General features: G+C 34.2%; 1 protein-coding gene across 1 annotated transcript in view; it reads left to right on the top strand.

Moving 5' to 3' along the window:
* Positions 1 to 21816, top strand: part of LOC111160868 (mitogen-activated protein kinase kinase kinase 2) — a 78671-nt gene that overhangs the window by 33343 nt on the left and 23512 nt on the right. The window contains exons 2-5 of the mRNA XM_022524253.1: positions 15120 to 15188; positions 16466 to 16584; positions 17219 to 17259; positions 18570 to 18669. Coding sequence (XP_022379961.1) covers positions 15182 to 15188; positions 16466 to 16584; positions 17219 to 17259; positions 18570 to 18669 — 267 coding nt within the window. The 5' untranslated portion in view covers positions 15120 to 15181. The remainder of the gene's footprint in view (positions 1 to 15119; positions 15189 to 16465; positions 16585 to 17218; positions 17260 to 18569; positions 18670 to 21816) is intronic.

Genomic DNA, 21816 nt, shown 5'->3' with positions numbered 1-21816 from the left:
ATCAAAATCAGAAAGTTAACATTGACAGTAGTATCATCTAATTCACAGAATACATTCATAGTTGGGTAGTATCAAATAATACCCTTTTTGGCAAAATAAGTCAATCTAGAATCTTATTTTGCGTTTTATTGTTATAACTCTAGTATTTTTCCATCTGGAACAGTCCCTCCATTATCCTTGACTTTCATGATCCTGACAGTTTTGAAGTTTATAGAGCAGTCAATTTCAAGAATATTTCTCAGTTGGAATTTGTCTAATAATGATTCCCCATGGTTCAGTTGAGGTTATTTTATTTCGGCAGAAGCATCACAGAGGTGGGTATTCTTCTCAGTGCATCTTGTCAGGTGGTAAATGACTTTAATTTGCCTATTTCTGGTGAAATCAGAAATAGTAGTATCGATCAGTTCACTAAGCCTTCTGCCAAGTTTCTACACTAAAAATAGTTAACGTTTGTGGGGGAAGGTATTTTGAGACTAAGTATTTCATTCTTCATCACACTTTTACACATGAGTTTCAGCACTCATTGATTTTTCTTGGCTGAATTATTAGTATGATTGCCAAATGGTGATTTTATAATATTATATAATTTATTAGTTTCCATTCAAGCACCCATACTTTGAGTGTCAAAAAAAAGTGAAAACTTCCTCTTCTCCCATTTATTGATTTGTTTTCAAAATAATGTTTCTGTGGACTCATGGATACCTTTTTTATTCAGTGGTTGTAATCTATCATTTTGTTTCTCTCTTCAAACTGGTTCCCGTGGCCTTTTGACATGTCCCATGACTCTGTATCCTTTCCTTCTGACACAATAAGATATTCCAGGCTTATCTTGTAGTTACCTGATTCATACCTGAGAACAACATTTTCAAGGAGCCTTTGTACCTCTTAGTGGAAATTGGTATTTAGAAACCAGCATCTAGCAGGTGTACATCTTGAGAGTAGAATGTGAGTGCTCCCAAGTCTCAGTAGACAAAACTATAAAACATTTATAGGTGCAAATGTGTGTGTTTGTGTGTATGTACATCTGTATCTGTTTGTTTATCCACACATATTTTTAAAAAAACATTTCATAATGAAACCTCTCATCCTAGTCCAGTACAACAGGGTTCATTTCTGCTTTACCCCTTTCCATATTTTCAAGAGCCCAAAGGACATTAGGTAGGACATCTGTTGGGGGCGGGATGTGTGGTACAGCTGCAGCCTAGCATGATACTATAATTTTTCCTCTTATCACTCATTTATCTATGTTTTACATGGTTTTACATATTTTAGCTCCATTTAACTCTGTATATTAAAAAATTTTGAGACTTTGTTTTTTAGCTGTAGATTATTTTGAAGTATATTGTTTTATTTCTGGATATTTGGAGATTTTTCTGTTGTCTTTCTATTTTTATTTGCTTGTATTATGATCAGGGAACATAATTTGTATAACTTCAATTTTTTAAAAATGTGTTGAGACTTACTTTGTGGCCCAGGATATGGCCTAAGTCCCTCTTGGTGAATGTTCCATGGGTGCTTGAAAAGAACATATATATTTTTGTATTGGGTGAAATGGTGTGTGTGTGTGTGTTTGTTAGCTTTATTCAATCATGTTTCTTAAGGAGCTTAAGAGAATTAAAAAACATTTTAGGGACGCCTGGGTGGCTCAGTCGTTTAAGTGTCTGCCTTTGGCGCACGTCAGGATTCCAGGATCCTGAGATTGAATTCGGCATCAGGCTCCCTTCTCAGTGGGGATCCTGCTTTTCCCTCTGGTTGCTGCTTCCCCTGATTGTGTGCACTCTCTCTCTCTTTCTCTGACAAATAAATAAAATTTTAAGATGAAAAAATTTAATCTTTTAAACTTATCCTTGTATTTACCATTTCTAGTGTTTTTCATTTTGTTTACTGGATTTGATATTAGGTGTGGGCTTTTCTTATATATATGATCTTTATTAAGTTTAGGAAGTTTCCTCTTACCGCTTCTTTCTTGAGTGTTTTTTTTTTTTTTAATTTTTTTTTTTTTTTAAGATTTATTTATTTGTCAGAGAGAGAGAGGGAGAGAGAGCAAGCACAGGCAGACAGAATGGCAGGCAGAGGCAGAGGAAGAAGCAGGCTCCCCGATGAGCAAGGAGCCCGATGCGGGACTCGATCCCAGGACGCTGGGATCATGACCTGAGCCGAAGGCAGCTGCCCAACCAACTGAGCCACCCAGGCGTCCCTCTTGAGTGTTTTTTATCGTGAAAAGGTGTTGAATTTTGTCAGATGCTTTTTCTGTATGACTTGAGGATATCTTGTGTTTTCTCCCCTGTATTATGTTAGTGACATATTAAATAGATTTTTTGTATGTTGAACTGTCCTTGCCTTTCAGTAATCAATCCCACTGGTTATGGTGTATAATCCTCTTAATATGCTGCTGAATTTGGTCTGCTAGTACTTTGTTGAGGAATTTTTCATCAGTATTCATAAGGAGTAATTGGTCTATAGTTTTCTTGTAATGTCTGTCTCGCTTTGGTATTAGGGTAATGTTGGCCTCATCCAGTGAGTAAGGAAGTACTCCTTACTCTTCAGTTTTTGGAAGAATGTTTCAGAATTTGGAAGAATTGTTTCAGAAGAAACAGTCTGTCAGTGTTTGATAAAATTCATTAGTGGAATCATCTGGTCCTTGGCTTTTCTTGTTGGGGGCTTTATGATTATTGGTTCAATAGCTTTATTGATCATAAGTCTGTTCAGATTTTCTATTCATTATTCAGCCTTGGTAGATTTTATGTTTTTAGAAAGTTGTCCATTTCACCTAGGTTATACAGTTTTTCATGTACAGTTCATACTGCTCCCACATGTTTTTTATTTCTGTTATGTTCCCTTTTTCATTTCTGATTTTAGTTTATTTGAATCTTTTGTATTTTTCTTGGTCTTAGCTAAAGGTTTATCTTTTAAAGAGCTAACTCTTGGTTTTATTGATTTTTCTTTGTTTTTCTTTTCTCTAGTTTTATCTCTTGTCTAATCTTTATTATTTCTTTGCTTCTATAAGGTTTATATTTAGTTTGTATTTATTTTACTAATTAAGATGTACAGTTAGGTTTTTTTAATTCAACTAGCCAACATATAGCACATCATTAGTTTCACATGTAGAGTTCAGTAATTAGTCAATTGCATGTAACACCCAGTGCTCATCACATCATGCATCCTCCTTAATGCCTGTCACCCAGTTACTCCATCCCCTCATCCACCTCCCCTTTAGCAACCGTCAGTTTGTTTCCCTCTCTGATTTCTTCCCATTCAGTTTTCCCTCCCTTCCCCTATGATCCTCTGTGCTATTTCTTATATTCCACATATGAGTGAAACCATATAATTGTTTTTCTCTGATTGACTTACTTTGCTTGGCATCATACCCTCCAGTTCCATCTACGTCGATGTAAATGGTAAGATTTCAGCCTTTTGATGGCTGAGTAATGCTACTCTGTGTGTGTGTGTGTGTGTTGTGTATACTATATCTTCTTTATCCATTCATCTGTCACTGGACATCTGGGAGAATTCATACAGGAATTCAGCAACGTTGGCAGGATTATAAAGTTAATGCACAGAAATCAGTTGCATTTCTATATACTAATGATGAGACAGAAGAAAGAAAAATTAAGGAATCAATGCCATTTACAATTGCACCAGAAATCATAAGATACCTAGGAATAAACCTGATCAAAGAGGTGAAGGATCCATATTCTAAGAACTACAGAACACTTACGGAAGAAATTATGGAAGACACAAAGAAATGGAAAAACATTCCATGCTCATGGATTGGAAGAATATTGTTAAATGTTAAATATTGTTAAATATTGTTAAAATGTCTATGCTACCCAGAGCAATCTATACATTCAGTGCAACCCCTATTAAAATACCATCAACATTTTTCACAGAGCTGGAACAAATAATCCTAAAATTTGTGTGGAATCACAAAAGACCCCAATAGCCAGGGGAATGTTGAAAAAGAAAACCAAAGCTGGTGACATCACAATTCTGGACTTTAAGCGCTATTACAAAGCTGTAATCATCAAGACAGTGTGGTACTGGCACAAAAACAGACACATAGATAGTGGAACAGAATAAAAAACCCAGAAATGGACCCTCAGCTCTGTGGGCAAACTAAGCTTTGGCAAATCAGGGAAGAATATCCAATGGAAAAAAGACAGTCTCTACAACAAATGGTGTTGGGAAAATTGGACAGCCACGTGTAGAAGAATGGAACTGGACCATTTCTGTACACCGTATACAAAGATAAACTCAAAATGGGTGAAGGACCTAAATGTGAGACAGGAATCCATCAAAATCCTGGAGAACACAGGCAGTAACCTCTTTGACCTCAGCCGTAGCAACTTCTTGTTGAACTTGTCTCCAAAGGCAAGGGAAACAAAAGCAAAAATGAACTATTGGGACTTCATCAAGATAAAAACTTTGCACAGCAAAAGAAATAGTCAACAAAACTAGTTAGGTTTTGAAATTTTTTTTTTTTTTTTACTTCAGTATTTATAGCTGTAAGTTTCTCTTTTAGTATTGCTTTTGTTGCATCCTATAAGTTTTGGTATGGTGTTCTCATTTTCATCTTTTTCAAGATATTTTCTAATTTCCCTGTTATTTCTTCTTTGAAACATTGGTTAAGAATTTGCTGTATAATTTCCACATCTTTGTGAATTTTCCAGTTTTCCTTTTGCTATTTGTAGTTTCATTCCACTATGATTGGAAAAGGTACTTTGATTTCAATCTTATTAAGTTATTGACTTTTTTTGTGGTCTAACATATGGTCTATCCAGAAAAATGTTCCCTGTGGACTTGAGAAGAATATGTATTCTGCTGTTTTTGAATGGAGTGTTCTGCATAGGTCTGTTAGGTCCAGTTGGTCTATAGTGCTGTTCGTGTCCTCTGTTTCCTTGTTGATCTGTGTGGTTGCTCTATTATTGAAAGTGGAATATTGAGCTTTCAATTGTTAATGTATGTAGGTATGTATTTCTCTTTAATTCTGTCCATGCTTGCTTCATATATTTTGGAGTTCTGTTTGATGCATATATGTTTATAATTGTTACATTTTCTTCATGAATTGACCATTTTATCAATATTTAATGCCCTTCTTTGTGTCTTATAACAGTTTTGACTTATAGTTTATTTTGTGTGATATTAGTGTAGCCACTCCAGTTCTCCTGGTTACTATTTGCATGGGATACCTTTTTCTGTCCTTTCACTTTCAACCTATCGTGTCATTTGATCTTATAGACAGCATATAATAGGATCATGCTTTTTCAATTCTTTCTGCCATTCTGAAATGGTATTCAATATCATTAATTATCAGGTGATTGTAAATTAAAATGGTAGTGAGATACTACATAATCACCTGAATGACTAATAGGATCGGTGAGGACTGGGAAAAACTAGAGCTCTTTTACAATCCTGGTGGGAGTATATAGATTAACAGCTACTTTGAAAAAACATTTGGCCATATCTGCTAAAGTTAACTATATATGTCTTAGTGAACTAGCAATTTCTTCTGGGTGTATATCCAACAGAAATATGTGTTTGTGTTCACCAAAAGATATGTTCAAGGAGGTCTGTAGTATTTGTAATAGTCAAAAACTGAAAGCAATATTTCTGTCCATCAGTAATAGAATGGGTAAAATTAATTGAGATATAGTCATATAGTGGAATATTACACAGCAATGAAAAAGAACAAAATACTCATATGGGTAATGGGGAAGAATCTCAGAGCCATAACAGATATGGAGTGAAAATAAATACAAAAGAGTATGTCTTATGTGAATTAATTAATATGAAATTTATGAACAGACAAAACTAATCTATGGTAATAAATGTCAAAATGACAAACATAGAAAAATAAGTTGTGGATAAGAACTTTCAGGTACAGATGTAATTCACCTTTGTTTAGTTTTTTTCTATTAACTTGCTGTGTACTTAATTTCATTATTTTCATGGTTTTGCCAGTTTTAGCCTCAGAATATTGGTCAAAGTATCATAGTTGTTTATCTAAGTGCAGCCTTGAGCTGATTTCTAGTAGATTTATGCCTCTTTGACTTAACTGTTGTGGTTTGGGGAATTTAAATTTTTTTTCCTGAAAGGGATGTTTTGGAAAAAAATTTATGTTCACAATACTTTATTTTTGAGGTTACTCAAGATTTGATTTAAACATTTTAAGTTAAAAACTAAAAAATTCATTTGAGAATTTAAATTTGTAGAAAGACAATGTACTGAATAAACCCTCCTCAACCATTTTTTGACATTCTGTATGTACATATATGGGGTAAGAGAATTTCCCATGCTAGCGTTTTTGAAAGGTGAATTTGAGTTACTTACACAATGTTATAGAAAGTTTCTTTTAAAAGATTTTACTTATTTATTTGACAGACAGAGATCACAAATAGGCAGAGGGGCAGGCCAGGGGGCGGTGATGGTGATGGTGGTGGTGGAAGCAGGCTCCCCACTGAGTAGAGAGCCCAACGTAGGGCTCCATCCCAGGACCCTGAGATCATGACCTGAGCCGAAGGCAGAGGCTTGACAGACTGAGCCACCCAGGTGCCCTATGTAGAAAGTTTGAGTGAGAAATAAGAAATGAGCATTCAGGTCCTAACTTTGTGCAACTTTATGACTTTGAGTGAATTATATTATCTTTTTGATCCTCAGATTTCTTATTTGTTAAATAGGGGGTTTAGCCTAGATCTTCGTTTCTCAGCTATTTAAAATTTAGCCATCTACTTGCCTTAATTAAAATACCCTAAAAACTGAGGTAGCATAGTGATTGCCCTTGAGTATAGTATTGCCAAGGTGACATAAAGGGCATTTTTATGTTTTTTGTTATATTCCATGTGTTAATATATATTTAAAATTTTCTTTGACAATTCTTTACTGTTATTTGACATTTCAAAATAATATTAAAACTAAGAAGAAATTAAAGCAGTTGTAATGTTTAATTTTTTTCAAACTGTATGTATATATGCCACCCCCAATAGAGAATTACTAAAATAATGTCAGTGGTTGCAAAGTGGCAGCATAAAACAAAAATACACACAATTTTTAAAAAAATTTGAATTAGCTGCTAATACTTGAAAATGAGGATATCTCACTTTAAAATTTGGAGCTTTTTGAAAAATCAGCATATCTGATGATAACTGAGCATGAATTCTTGTAGGCATCTGTTGACTGGAGCTGAGTACCTGTTGCTCTTCTAGATGGGCAGATGATCTCTATTTATTAACAGAATCTCCCACTTCTGTTACCTGTTTTCTTCCTCTCCCTTTCTGCCTCCCTCTCTACCTTTTCTCTGTTCTGTTCTTCCAAGATATAATTCATATACCATGAAATACACTTTTTAAAAAGTATACATATAACTCAGTATTTTTTAATATATTCACAAAGTTATATAACCATTACTACTAATTCCAGAACATATTATGACTTACAGTCATTTCCTTTTTCCTATAACCCCATCCTGGGAAACCATTAATCTTTCTGTGTCTGTAGATTTGCCTATTCTGGACATTTCATATAAATGCAGGCATATATATGTGACATTTTGTATCTGGCTTATTTCACTTAGCATAATGTTTTAGGATTCATCAATGTTGGAATATGTATCAGTCCTTCATTCCTTTTAATGACTTAATACTCTGTTGTATGGATATATATTACTTGTTTGTTCATCCATCAGTTGATGGACTTTTGAGTTTCTGCTTTTGGACTCTTCAATTTTTCATTGAATATTAGTGTACATGTTTTTGTGTGGTTATATGTTTTTAGTATTCTTGGGTATATACCTAAGAATTAGGTATATACCTAAGAAATAGTGATTCATATAATTCATTTTTCCACATTTTCACTAACACTTGTCATTGTCTTTCATTTTGGTTATAGCCATACTGTTGGGTGTGAAGTGGTATGCCATTGTGGTTTTGATTTTCATTTCCCTGATGACTGACTGGTGATAGTGAGCATCTTCTCAAGTGCTTATTGGCCAAAGAAATGTCTATTGAAATTCATTGTCCATTTTATAATTGGGTTACTCCTTTTATTGTTGAATTGTAGTAGTTCTTTATATATTCTGTATACTAGTCCCATATCAAATATATGATTTGCAAATATTTTCTTTCAGTCTGTGGATAGTCTTTTTACTGTGTTGATATAGTGTCCTGTGATGCACAAAAATGTTTATCATTGTTGAAAACCAGTTTATTCATTTGTTGCTTCTGCTTTTGGTGTCACATTTAAGAAACTATTGCATAATCCAAGGTCATGAAGATTTATACCTCTGTTCCCTTCTAAGAGTTTTATGGACTTAGTTTTTACATTTATGTCTTTGATCCATTTTTAATTTTTTTTTTTTTTGTATATTATATGAGGTAGGAGTCCATTTTCATGCTTTCGTATGTGAATATCCAGGTCAGTGACATTACTGAAGACTGTTCATGCACTGTTGTCTGGACAACTGTGTCAAAAATCCTTTGACCATAGATGTTTGGGTTTATTTCGGACTCAGTTCTATTCCATCAATCTCTATCCTTACGTCAGTACTCCCACTGTTTTGATTTTGTAGCTTTTTAATAAACTTTGAAATCCGGATATGTGAATCTTCCAACCTTTTCAATATTGTTTTGGCTCTTCAGGGCCTCTGGTAGTTCCATATGAATTTAAGAATCAGCTTTCCCATTTCTGCCCAAAAAAAAAAAAAAAAAAAAAAAAAGCCAATGGAATTTTGATAGAGATTACATTGAATCTATAGATCACTTTGGAAATATTCCCATTTTAAAAATACTGTCTTCCATCCATGAATGTGGGATGCCTTTTTGTACATTTAGATCTTCAGTTTTATTCAGTAATGTTTTATAAACAGTGTATATAAGACTTGTGTTTCTAAAAGCATATTCCTAAGTAATTTATTCTTTTTGGTAAGTGGAACTTACTTTTTATGTGATTTTTAAAAAATTCTTATTTGACTTTTATCATAGTTAACATACAGTGTTAAATTGGTTTCAGGTGTACGATGTAGTGATTAAGCAGTTCTGTATGTTACTCAGTGGTCATCAAGATAATCCTCTTCACCTATTTTACTCATCCTGAGGGCCCACCCACAACCTTTCCTCTGGTAACCATCTGTTTGTTCTCTATAGTTAAGAATCTGTTTTTTGGTTTAAAAAAAAAAAAAAAAGCTGTTTTTTGGTTTGTCTTTCTTTTTTCCTTTGTTCATTGGTCTTGTTTCTTAAATTCCACATATGAGTGAAATCATGTGGTATTTGTCTTTTCTGACTGAGTTATTTCAGTTAGCATTATACTCTCTAGCAGCGTCCACATTGTTGCATATGGCAAAATTTCATCCTTTTTAATGGCTGAATAATATTCAAATGGAAATTATTTTTAATTTCATTTTCATAAAGTCATTACTAGTATGTAGAAATACTACTGATTTAAAAAAAATCTTTTCAGTCTGCAACTGTGTGGAACTTGTTCATTAGCTCCAATAATGTTTTTGTGAATTTATTATAATTTTTTTTCTACAACATCATCACCTGCAAATAGGGATGCACTTCTTATTGAGTCTGGATTCTGTTTATTTCATTGTCTTGCCTCATCTTCTGAATAGAACCTACAGTTCAGTATTAAAAAGGAGTGGCAAGACTGGCCATCCTTATCTTGTTTCTAATCTCAGGGGGCATGCCTCTAGTCTTTGACCATTAAGTATGATGTTAGCTGTGGCTTTTTCATAGGTGTTATTAATCAACTTGAGGAAAATTCCCTTCTGTTCTTAATCTTTTGAGTATTTGAGGCAGTTGGATTTTGGCAGATGCATTTTCTTTGTTGAGATGATCATTTGGTTTTTGTCCTATATTCTATTAATATTATTTGTTACATTGATACTTGTATGCTGAACCTACTTTGCTTTTGTGGGATATATTCCACATATTCATAGTGTATAATCTCTTTTTTTTTTTTTCACATTCTAGATTAGGTTTTTCTAGGTTTTGTTGAGGACTTTTATATTTATATTTACTTGAGTATCTAGTTTTCTTGTAATGTTTTTGTCTGGTTTAGTTATCAGAGTAATACTTGGTTTCACTACTCTTTCTCTCTCTTTTAATAACTAGTAGTAATTTTTCCTTAAATGTTTTAAGGCATCTGGTTTTGACTTCTATTTGCAGAAAGTTTTTCATTTCTAAATCAATCTAATTAGTTTTTATATTGAATTCTGATTTCTAAATTTCTTCTTGAGTTAATTTTGGTAGTTTCTAATAATTTGTCTCTTTCATCCAGGTGATCTAATTCATTGGAAATATAGTTCATAGTATTTCCTTATTTTTATTTCTGTAAGATTGGTAGTAATGCTCTGTCTTTAATTCCTGAGCTTAGTTATTTGTATCTTTTCTCTTTTTTCCTTGGTTAGTCTAGCTAAAAGTTTGTTAATTTTCTCTTTGTAGAAAACCAATACTTTGTCTCATTGATTTTAAAAATTTATATTGTTTTTATTTCCTAGTTTATTTCCACTCTAATCCTTATTGTTTCCTTCCTTCTGCTTACTTTGGGTTTACAGTGCTCTTCTTTTTCCAGGGTCTTAAGGTAGGTGTTTAGATTACTGATTTAAGATCCTTGATTGAAGACTCCTGTTTACATGGTATCTCTTTTCATCCTTTTACTTTCATTCTGTTTTGCCTTTGAATCTGAAGTGTGTCTGTTGTAGACAGCATATGGTTGGATCAGTGCTTTTTAGTCTGTTGTGCTAATCTCTATTCTTTAAATGGTTTGTTCATTCCACTTATGTAATTATACATGGGTAGAATTACATCTACTTTATATTTGTGTTTTATGTGTGTTAGGTCTTTATTTTTTGTTTCTCATTTTTCTGTTATTGCTTTCTTTTGTGTTAGATATTTTCTAGTATGCTAATTTATTTCTTCTGTTTATTTTGCAACTTTTTTCTAGAATTGACTTGGGATTAAAATTAATAACTTAAAACAGAGTAGTTTGGGTTGATACCAACTTAATTATAGTGGTATACATACACTTTTTTATGTAATTCCATTCTCCTTTTTGCTGTTGTTATACAAATTATATTATTATATATTATGTGCACAACAAAACACTTTATATTATTGCTCTATGCAGTTTTCTTTAAACCTGTGTAATTTGTTGTTGCTTGTGTAGAAGAGAATTAACATAGTGGGCCTCACTGCGTATCATTAGAATAAACTGCTCTAAGAGGTCCACCCTTGGTTAGCATCTGAGAATTTACCAGAGTCCACAACTGCCTAAATGATAATAATGATTCACCGTGCCTAAGCTCCTTATACAAACAATATAGTTTATGCTGAACACCTGCTTTTCTTCTGGGAGTTAGGAATTTTGGTATGTGCTAGGCAGAGGATACCTATTGATCAGCTCCTAATAAGACCCTTGGTGCTGAGTCTCTAATCTTTCCTGATTGGTGACGTTTTACGTGTGTTGTCATAACTCATGGCTGGGTGGAGGGCAAGAGGAATTGTGTCCTATGTGACTATTAAAAAAAGATCCTTAAGAGCTAGCCCTAACCTTCCCTGGACTTTGTCCCATGTGCCTTTTCCCTTTGCTGATTTTGCCCTGTATCTTTTTGGCATAATAAATAATAGCTTGTTAGTGTGAACTGTATTGCTGAGTCAGTTGAGTTCCCTGGCAAGTCATAGAAACTGGGTGTGGTCTTAAGTACTCACTCCATACTCCTGTAACAGATTACAACAAATTTGGTGGCTTAAAACAACCTAAGTTTATTGTCTTAAAGTTTTGGAAGTCAGAAGTCTGAAATGAGTCTAACTGGGCTAAAAATCAAGGTGTCAGCATTGCCAGACTCTGCCAGACTCCTTCTGGAGGCTAAAGGGGAAAAATCCATTTTTCTTGCCTTTCCTACTTTCCAGCAGTTGCCTGTATTCTTTAGCTCATGGCTATCCTGGTCCGTCTTCAAAGCCAACAGTGACAGGTCAAGCCTTTATTATGCAGCATCACTCTGACATTCACTTTCCTGCTTATTCCTTTATTTATAAGGATCCTTGTGATTATGTTAGGTCTGACCCCAGTAATCCAGGATAATTCTCTCATCTTAAATTTGTTAACATATCATATCTTCAAAGATCCTTTTGCCATGTAAGGTAATATATTTGCAAAGGTTCTAGGAAATGGGATATGGGGTGGACCATTTTTGTACCTATTACATTCACATATAGAAGAAATGAAAAGAAACAAACATTTTTGTGGTCTTTTTTAATCTTTAGATATGTAATTAATTACCATTACTTTCTGCATGTGGATTGGATTTGCCATCCAGTGTCCTTTATATTTTAACCTGAAGAGCTCCTTTTGTATTTCTTACAGTGCAGGTCTAGTTGTAACGAATTCTCTGTGTTTGTTTGTGTAGGAATGTCTTAATTTTGTTTTCAGTTTTGCAGGATGGTTTTGTTGGATATAGAATTTTTGATTGATAGTTTTTTTTCTTTCAGTACTCTGAATGTTACCCACTGCTTTCTGCCTTCTTATGTTATCAACAAAAATCAGTTAAGCATCCCTGGTAAATGATGAGTTCCTACTTTATTGATGCTCTCAGATTCCTTATCTTTCAACAGTTTGAGTGTGATGTATCTAGGTGTAGATCATTTTGATTTTTATCCTTCTTATAGTTTGTTGGACTTCTTGGATGTGTAAGTTGTTTTTTACCAAATTTAGAAAGTTTTTCACTATTATTTTTTTAAATATTCTTTCCGCACCTTTCTTTTTCTCTTCTTTTGGGACTCCCATTATGCATAAGTTGGTGTGCTTAATGGTTTCAGATATTATGTTTTCCAACTGAAATTTCTGTCTGGTTTCTTTTTTAAGTTTTTGGGGTTTTATTGATATTCTTTGTGATGAGTCATCATTCTCATACATTCCCTAGTTCTTTGGACATATTTAAAATAGTTTATTTATTTATTTATTTATTTATTTACTTATTTAAAATTTTAAAAAAAATTATTTATTTTTTAAATTTCTTTTCAGTGTTCCAGAATTCATTGTTTATGCACCACACGCAGTGCTCCATGCAATATGTGCCCTCCATAATACCCACCACCAGGTTCACCCAACCTCCCAGTCCCCTCCCCTCCAAAACCCTCGTTTCCTCAGAGTCCACAGTCTCTCATGGTTTGTCTCCCCCTCCAATTTCCCCCAGAAACCTTCTCCTCTCTCTGTGTGTGTTAAATAAATAAAATCTTAACTTTTTAAAATTTTTTTAACATTTTATTTATTTATTTGACACAGAGGGAAAGATCACAAGTAGGCAGAGAGGCAGGCAGAGAGAGGGGGAAAGCAGGCTCCCTGCTGAGCAGAGAGCCCAATGCGGGGCTTGATCCCAGAACCCTGAGACCATGACCTGAGCTGAAGGCAGAGACTTAACCCACTAAGCCACCCAGGCCCCCCTAAAATAGCTAATTTAATCTCTCTGTCTAGTTATTTCAACATTTGGGCTCCCCTTACAGTCAGTTTCTGCTGATCTCTCCCCGCCCCTCCAGTGTATGGGTCATACTATATTTATATATCTCATAATTTTTTCTGAAGAAAAAAATTGTATGCCACCTCTGGAAATCAGATTCTTCTCCAACTCCAGTATGTTTTGTTTAATTGTTCTTACTTGTTTAGTGACTTTTGGGCACTAATTGTTTAAAGTTTGTGTTTTGTGTTGTATGTGGTCACTGACGTTAGTTTAGTTGTTAGGTGGAAGCCTAGGGCCTTCTTTGGCCTATCTTTATTTTGCAACAGTTCTGGGCATATATGTGACTTTGAGTCCCAGGAATCTGTTGGAGCTATTCAGAGCTCCTTTCTGAAATCTCATTCCTCAACTTGGCTAAAACCTATTGTTTGCCCCAACAGTTCTTTTACATTTCATGAAACACTCCAAGCTCTTTGAACTGGAAGAACTTTAGTCAGATTGAATAAATTCTGCCTTTCAAGTTGGGTCTATTGAACAACCACTAGATAGGTTATATGGCATTTTTTTTTGAATCAGACTTTGAAGAAGTTCCAATTCCATTCTGCCCTCTCCAGTGGTAGTCAAGCTGCTTATTTTCACAGTGACTGTAGACTGTTGGTTTACATTGCTATTTTGGAGCTAGGGATAAGGGTGGGAGATACGACTAGGGAAGGTCAGAGGCTCTCTTTTTACCAAGATTGTTAAGTGCTGCCCAGATTGCTACAAGCCTTTTGGGTAGTTCCAGAGTTCTGAAAAAGTTGATTATGACATTTTTTTCTTTTTTGGAAGAGAATTTTTGTAGATATTTACTATATTTTTAATGTTCTCCTTTTTTGTCTCTAAAGGTAATGACCTTTTCTACTCATTTTATATCTGCCTTGTAGGAATTTATGGGGTTATTACTAAGATTTTTGACCTTGCTGGGATGCCTGAGTGGTTTAGTTGAGCGTCCAACTCTTGGTTTTGGCCCAGGTTGTCATCTCATGGGTTATGAGAGCAAGTCCCAAGTCAGGCTTTGCACTCAGCACAGAGTCTGCCTGAGATTCTTTCCACCTCTTCCTCTCCTCCTCCCCTGCTCTCTCTCTCCCAAATAAATAAATAAAACCTTTCAATAAAAAAGAAAAGATTTTCGACTTTGGGCAAGGGGAAGAAAAAAAAGATTTTTGACTTTGAAAAATTCTGTTGTTTTTTCTAGCTTAGACAGGAGCCTTAAAAATACTGAGTTAAATTTAATATGGACTATGATAATGATCCTTAGTTCATTCTCAGTAATTATCTTGCAAAAATAAAGCACTTTTCCCCGGTAAAATATATAAAGTATTAATATTGTATTTTTCTCATTAGTGTTATTTATTCTGACTTTTTTTTAAAAAGATTTTTATTTATTTATTTGACAGAGATCACAAGTAGGCAGAGAGGCAGGCAGAGAGAAGGGAAGGGAAGCAGGCTCCCTGCCAAGCAGAGAGCCCGATGCGGGGCTCAATCTCAGGACCCTGGGATCATGACTGGAGCTGAAGGCAGAGGCTTTAACCCACTGAGCCACCCAGGCACACCTTATTCTGATTTTTGTGTGTGTGTGGCTGCCTCTTCTATTTCTTTTTATTACTAATGTGTTCATCTTTTTTCTCCTCAGGAAGTAAAGAATGCTGATGGAAGAACCATTTTCTTAATTTTCAAATTGTTGAGCTGGTTGCCATGATGGGTGAGTTCAAACCAAAAGCAACTTTTGTCTGTAATTAAGAGATAAAATGGGGAAGAAAAATTTTTCTCTGTGTGTATGAAGAACATTTTTATAAAGAAGTTTTATGATGTAGACTTGTATAATTGTTTTATATTTATTTACTTAATAGATAAAAAGTGTTTTAAAACACTCTTTGAGTTAACTTACAGATTTGGAATGACCATGTCATGCAGGATATCCTAGTAGGGACATTCAAAATAAACTGCTAAAATAGATTGGGACTTACTTAGATTCTGATGTCCAGAGAGAATACTAGATGAAGAAACCTGACTTTTAAATTGCCTTCATTTGTATGTCATCTCACTAAGAAATTACTTTTATTCAAATGGTCCTTTTTACTTTTTTACATCTATAATAGAAAAAATGTACTCATTTTTTTAAACAAGGAAATTAGCATATATAAATGTGATAAGAGATTTAAGCCAGGCATGAACTTTTCCAGAGTGCATGTAATTGTTATTACTAGGAGATTCATGCTTAAAAAATTGATATATTTGGAAGAAGTTTAAAGTTCATGGTTCATGATCCTTTCACTCAGTTTTAGGGGTTCACCACTTACGGATTCACCACATTTTTTCTAAGGAATGCATTTTTCTTACATTATTACCATTTAAGTTGTTAATGGCTGAGATCATTAAATAGTCTGTTAAATGTTTGTAGTCCTGTTGAACTTCATGGTGAGGAAATTCAGGAAAACACTCCCAAATATCATTAGGTCATTATCCACAGATAAAGCTTTTTGTTTCTCCCTTGAAGTACTGATGAAAAACTCTAAAAGGAATTTGTACTTTGAACATAAATGCCAAATAATGATGAAAGTCTTTTATTTTTCCCCCACCCAACTTGCTTCAATTAAAATTTTAGGTGTTCTACTGATGTTTTATTTAGGAGTCATAGAAAGTAATTTGTTATGATGGGACTGTTTTGACACTATACTTGAATGTTACATTGTTAGAAGAATCAGAATGGCTTTATCTTGCCTGTAAATGTCACACCTAGTGTGATACTAGTACTTGAGTCTAGGGCAGTTTTAATGTTATTTGTCTTCAGTTTTTAAATAATTAAAACTTTATTTCACCAAAATATCAGTGTAGGCGTTGAAAATGTTCTAGATGCATTTTTTGTGTTAAATTAATGCATTTTGCATTAAATTTCATGATCAATTTTGTGTTTGATATCTATGATAAATAAATATCTAAATTACAATTCTGTGTATATATTATTTTGAAAATACTCAGATGACCAGCAAGCTTTGAACTCAATCATGCAAGATTTGGCTGTTCTTCATAAAGCCAGTCGACCAGCATTATCTTTACAGGAAACCAGAAAAACAAAAGCTTCATCACCAAAAAAGCAGGTATTAGTTTTAATATTTTAATAAATACATATTGTTGTTAAATGAGTTATTTGTCATGAATATCCCGGTCTTAGGGTTTGTTAAAGTGTCTTCTCGTTTACACTTTTAAGTCAAATATTTTGTTGTTTGTCATACATTTTTTTCCAAATGGGTATGCTAGCATTTAACGTGGTAATTGCTCTCTAATGATGATATTTCATCCATTCTTGAAGCATTTAAGATAAGCAAATTGTTTTTATTTTAAAATAGTGTATTGTATTTATAAATGAGCATTATTTTGATTTTTATAAATAAAATTTGTTTGGGATGTTCAACACAAAAAGTGGGAATATAGTATTCTATATTTCCCTTTAACAGACTAGCAAGTGTCTCATACCCTTGGTTCTAACACCAAGAGATTGTGGTGTTCTTTGCTTTCAGCCCAGATTCAACAGCACAATTCTCAGGTTGGCTTTTTTATGGACACAATCAGTTAATTGGAGTTCACACTGAAAATGAAACATCCTTTCCTCCTCTTCTATTTTAAATGAGTGACCAAGACAGGGGGCAGGAAAGGGGTGACTAAGAAAAAAAATGACCTAGAAATTCTAGAAATATTATCTGATTTCCGAAATGATTTATCGTTTCATTACAGAATGATGTTCGAGTCAAATTTGAACATAGAGGGGAAAAAAGGTAAGGAAAGAAACATTACATCTTAGTTTATTGATTTAATCAAATGAGTCATAATTAAAGCCATTAGGGGTTTTTTTCTGGACTTTAGTGGAGGTTCATGGCTTACAAATTGAGAGTGGAATAGTCCTTTGTAATGTATAACATGCACTTAGACTTAAAATAGAATCTCTCAGAATTTAGGTTAAACATTAGAAATGATTGTTTTTATTTTAAGAAATAAAAAAGGTCATTGCATAATGCAGCCTTTAATATTACCATTCCTTTTATTTTTACTCGGAGGAAATTAAATATATTTCTGCTCATTGTAATTGTATAATTCCTTCAGATATTATATAGAATTTATGTACATGGAGTTAACATTCATAATTTTGTTTGAGAGACCTCAATCATATGACATGTATTTAATTAGTAACTTTGAGAAATAGAGTTGGCATGGTGGCTATAAATTAATCAGCAAAGGTATAAGCCTAGCCTTCTCCTGGGTATCTCTATCTTAGTGTAGTGGTGGTGGGCGGTGGTGGTAATTGACAACAAAATTGCTAACAAGGTCTAGTAGGAGTTAAAGAAGATGGGATTTCATTTCTGTTATTAGTGTCTCATTAAATTCATTTAATGAAAGAGCTATCCATTTTAAGGACTTTAAAAAGGCTCGTAAGTCCTATAACCTGAAGATGTAAATGTGCTTTACACAGAGATGTCTACAAAAATGGGTTATACCAGATATTCCATCCTGTTGTCCAATCTACTTTTCCCCTATTTATTGTTCTTTTATGGATATTTCCTCAGTTCTTTTCCATTTACTGAGCACTATTTATTAAGTATTGTAAGTACTGGACCATGAAGGAATAAAGACTAAAACAGACATGGTCTTTCCCCCTTACAGAGTTTACAGTCTGGTGTAGAAATCTCCAAGCTTAGCTGCATGCCTCCCATGGGCAGTACAGGCCAGTCCTTTACTACATAGGGAGGAAATATTAGAATTTAAAATTTTTAAATACTTATTTGGGGGATATACTTACATGATATATAGGTGATCAAAAATGTTGAGTTGATAAGGATACAGAAATCAAAATTTAAATCCCTAAGGAAAAACTTCATTCTTTTTAACCATTTCATTGCATTCCATTATATAGAAATCACATAGTTTAATTTTAATCACGTTCTTCAGTGAACATTTTACAATTGCTTTTTAATATTCATAAAGCAGTTTCAGACTTCATTTTATATTTCTCTACCAAAGAGATAACTGTTTTAAATGTTACTTAACTATGCCTAAGAAAATTAATTATCGTAAAATTCTGTCTGTATAGAATCCTTCAATTCCCCAGACCAGTTAAACTGGAAGATCTGAGATCTAAGGCTAAAATTGCCTTTGGACAGTCTATGGATCTCCATTATACCAATAATGAGGTAAACTTGTACAGTTTAACTTTCAGTTGCTCTTATTTTGGGAAGTAGTATGTTCATGTAAAAGACTTTTTTTTTTTTTTTAAGATTTATTTATTTATTTATTTGAAAGATAGAGATCACAAGTAGGCAGAGAGAAGAGAGAGAGGAGGAAGCAGGCTTCCCGCAGAGCAGAGAGCCCAATGCGGGGCTTGATCCCAGGACCCTGGGATCATGATCTGAGCTGAAGGCAGAGGCTTTAACCCACTGAGCCACCCAGGTGCCCCTAAGAGACTGTTTTAGGAATATTTATTTAGGGACTGATAAGGTTATGGTATGTTAGAGAAATAAAATATTATAAGTAAATTTGTAAAGTTTATCTAATTGAAATGTTTTATTTTTTACATTGTGTAAAGCATGTAAAGATGCTATTGTGCAAATAATTGAATGAGAATATATTGAAGCGGGAAACATATGTATTATTTAGAAGTTTGCTGCTGGGGCATCTGGGTGGCTCAGTCAGTTAAGTGTCCAACTCTTGATTTTGGCTCAGGTTGTGATTTCAGGATTGTGAGATCAAGCCCCCAAGTCTGGCTCTCTGGTGGGGAGTCTGCTAGAGATTCTCTCACTCTCTCTCTGCTCCTCCCCAAGTTTCTCTGTCTCTCAATAAATAATTAAAATCTTTAAAAAAAAAGTTTACTGCTTATCTATGTTTTATTATCACTGTGTGTACTTTTTGGTGAACTTTTTTTCTCATACTCTGCACTCGGCTATAGAGACAATAGAGCTTTAGTAGTTTAGTTAAAACTTTAAAAGGATTATTTTTGTGTTAGGGCATGATTAGATCATTATGTTTATGTTTGTGAGTCAATACATGTGATCTTAAGGGCTTTCTCTGGCATTGAGGAGCTCTGTGTTCTGGAAAATCCGCTTTTGTACTTTCTGTAAAACTCAGATTGGATTAGGTAATCTCTGAGGTTTCTTTCAGATCCTATGAGATCTCAAGATCTTTAATCTTAAAATTTTCAGGGACCCAATTTGGTTGATCGGTTAATTTGTTGTTTTCCTCAGAAAATACTTGTTGAATTTGACAGACATAATACTGTGATTTATGAATTGCAGCCCTTCATGGAGTTTATAGACTTGTGGTAGAAGCAGACAAATAATGAGTTATTCAAATATATGAGGTTCTTTGAAGGCCATGCATAAAATACTGTGAACATGAAAAAGAATAAAGGCAAGGCAAGTAGGTGTTCTGTTTAGATAGTACTAAGAACTGAGGTGGTAATATTTAATTACTGAGACTTGAGGTAAGAAATGCCAAACTTGCAAATAGTTTGAGGGGAAGAACATTCCTGGTAGAAAGAGCAGCTGAGAAAATTGCCTACAGAGATCCTAAGATAGAAAAGACTACTATGTTTTAGGAATAGAAAAAGTGCCAATGGGAATGGAGTAATGGTAGAGAGCTTAGTAAAAATTAACTTGAGAAAACATGTGAAAGTGCTTTGCAAGTGTTCAAGAATTGTGCAAATAAAATATTTTCTAATATTAGCTTTTTTTTTTTTTTAAGATTTTTATTTATTTATTTGACAGAGATCACAAGTAGGCAGAGAAGCAGGCAGAGAGAGAGGAAGGGAAGCAAGCTCTCTGCCGAGCAGAGAGCCCAATGTGGGGCTCCATCCCAGGACCCTGGGATCATGACCCGAGCTGAAGGCAGAGGTTTTAGCCCACTGAGCCACCCAGGTGCCCCTAATATTATCTTTTCAAATGAATTATTATTTAAAGCAAAAGTATGCTAATTAGTTTTCTAAAGAAACCATTTACAGATGAAATCAGAAAATATTTTGATAGAGTAAAAATCTGTATTCAAACAATATTCTTGAACAAAGTGATGAGTATCATACTATAGTAATACCTTAAAATTTTCAATTTTCAAGTACTTTTTGTGTTTTTAGTTAGCCACGAACACCTCTTGTTGCTTGGCCCTATGTTGGCACTTCCTGTTTCTGTTGTGCTGCCAGCCCCTGAGACTGAAGGCTATTCAGAGGTATAGCTGTAGGGTCTACACAAAAGTACATTTGGGGTGTTGGGGAGGTGATGGGAGAATGAGACTCAAGAATGGGGTGAGGGATGGGGATGGATGGGTTCCACTTAAACACAGTGGTAACTTGCTGGATAACACACCCTATATGGGCCTCCTTCCCTGACTTCCCCATTCCCGTATCAATGTTTCCTAGAATCTTTTCCTGTATAAACAGGCTTGAATTTGATTTCTTTATTTCATGGTATGATTTTAGGGGAACCAGGTTATATCTTTCTTTTTGTTTGGTCTAAAATTATATCATGGGAAACTCTAAAATATCAAGATATATTAAGACTACAATATTGTATTGATCTACCAGTCTAGTAGGTTTATCAAGAAAAATGTGATTAGTTTGACATAATTTGTTCGTATTGTATCTGTTCTAGCTCCTAGAATTGCTCTTTCTTTCTTTTCCTTCCAGTTTGTTTCAAATAATTTTTTCTTGAGTTTTCTTGAGGATTGACATCAAGCTAACTAATCTGTAGTTTGAGGAACTTTCTTCTATTTTCTAAAAAATTGGAAAATTTCTCCATATTCAGTTTCTTTTTCTCATGCTTTCTGAAGGATTTCTGGTCAGTGGTTCTGCCATTCTGTATGAGTGGCCTCTTGGCAGAAATGTATAAGAAGAGACATTAGGGTAAGATTACGTTGTTTAAAAATTTCTTTCAATTAAGAGGTTCCGTGAGACTGACTTCTGTGAGTTAACCATGACAAACTCCATGCATGTCCTTCAATGCTGAGGGACATATAAAGTCTTGGTTTTGTGGACCTGTGAACAAGCAAAAAACTAATTTATACTGCTTGTTATCCCAGTTCTGTAGCTGTTTTTTTCTAGTATAGCATAAATCCCTGTGTTCTAAAAGAACTATTATTCTGTAAACTTGTAGCTTGCCAGAATTGAAACAGTGTGAAAATGTAAGCTGGAATTTGTTGGATTTGTTAGTTGGGCTTCTCTTTATTTAATAGTGTCGAGGGAGAGAGAGAGAGTGAGTGTGGGTGTGTGTGTGGTGTGAGGGTGTTCGGGCAAGGTAAGTGGATTTTCTAAGATCATTCCCATTTTAGATGGTTAGAGTTGAGGGAAACCTCTT

This window comes from Enhydra lutris, unplaced genomic scaffold (genome assembly GCF_002288905.1).
Source record: "Enhydra lutris kenyoni isolate GAN:26980312 unplaced genomic scaffold, ASM228890v2 scaffoldscaffold78, whole genome shotgun sequence".
Taxonomy (NCBI): Eukaryota; Metazoa; Chordata; class Mammalia; order Carnivora; family Mustelidae; genus Enhydra; species Enhydra lutris.
Note: the sequence above shows the minus strand (reverse complement) of the source record. Positions and strands in the feature narration are given on the sequence as shown.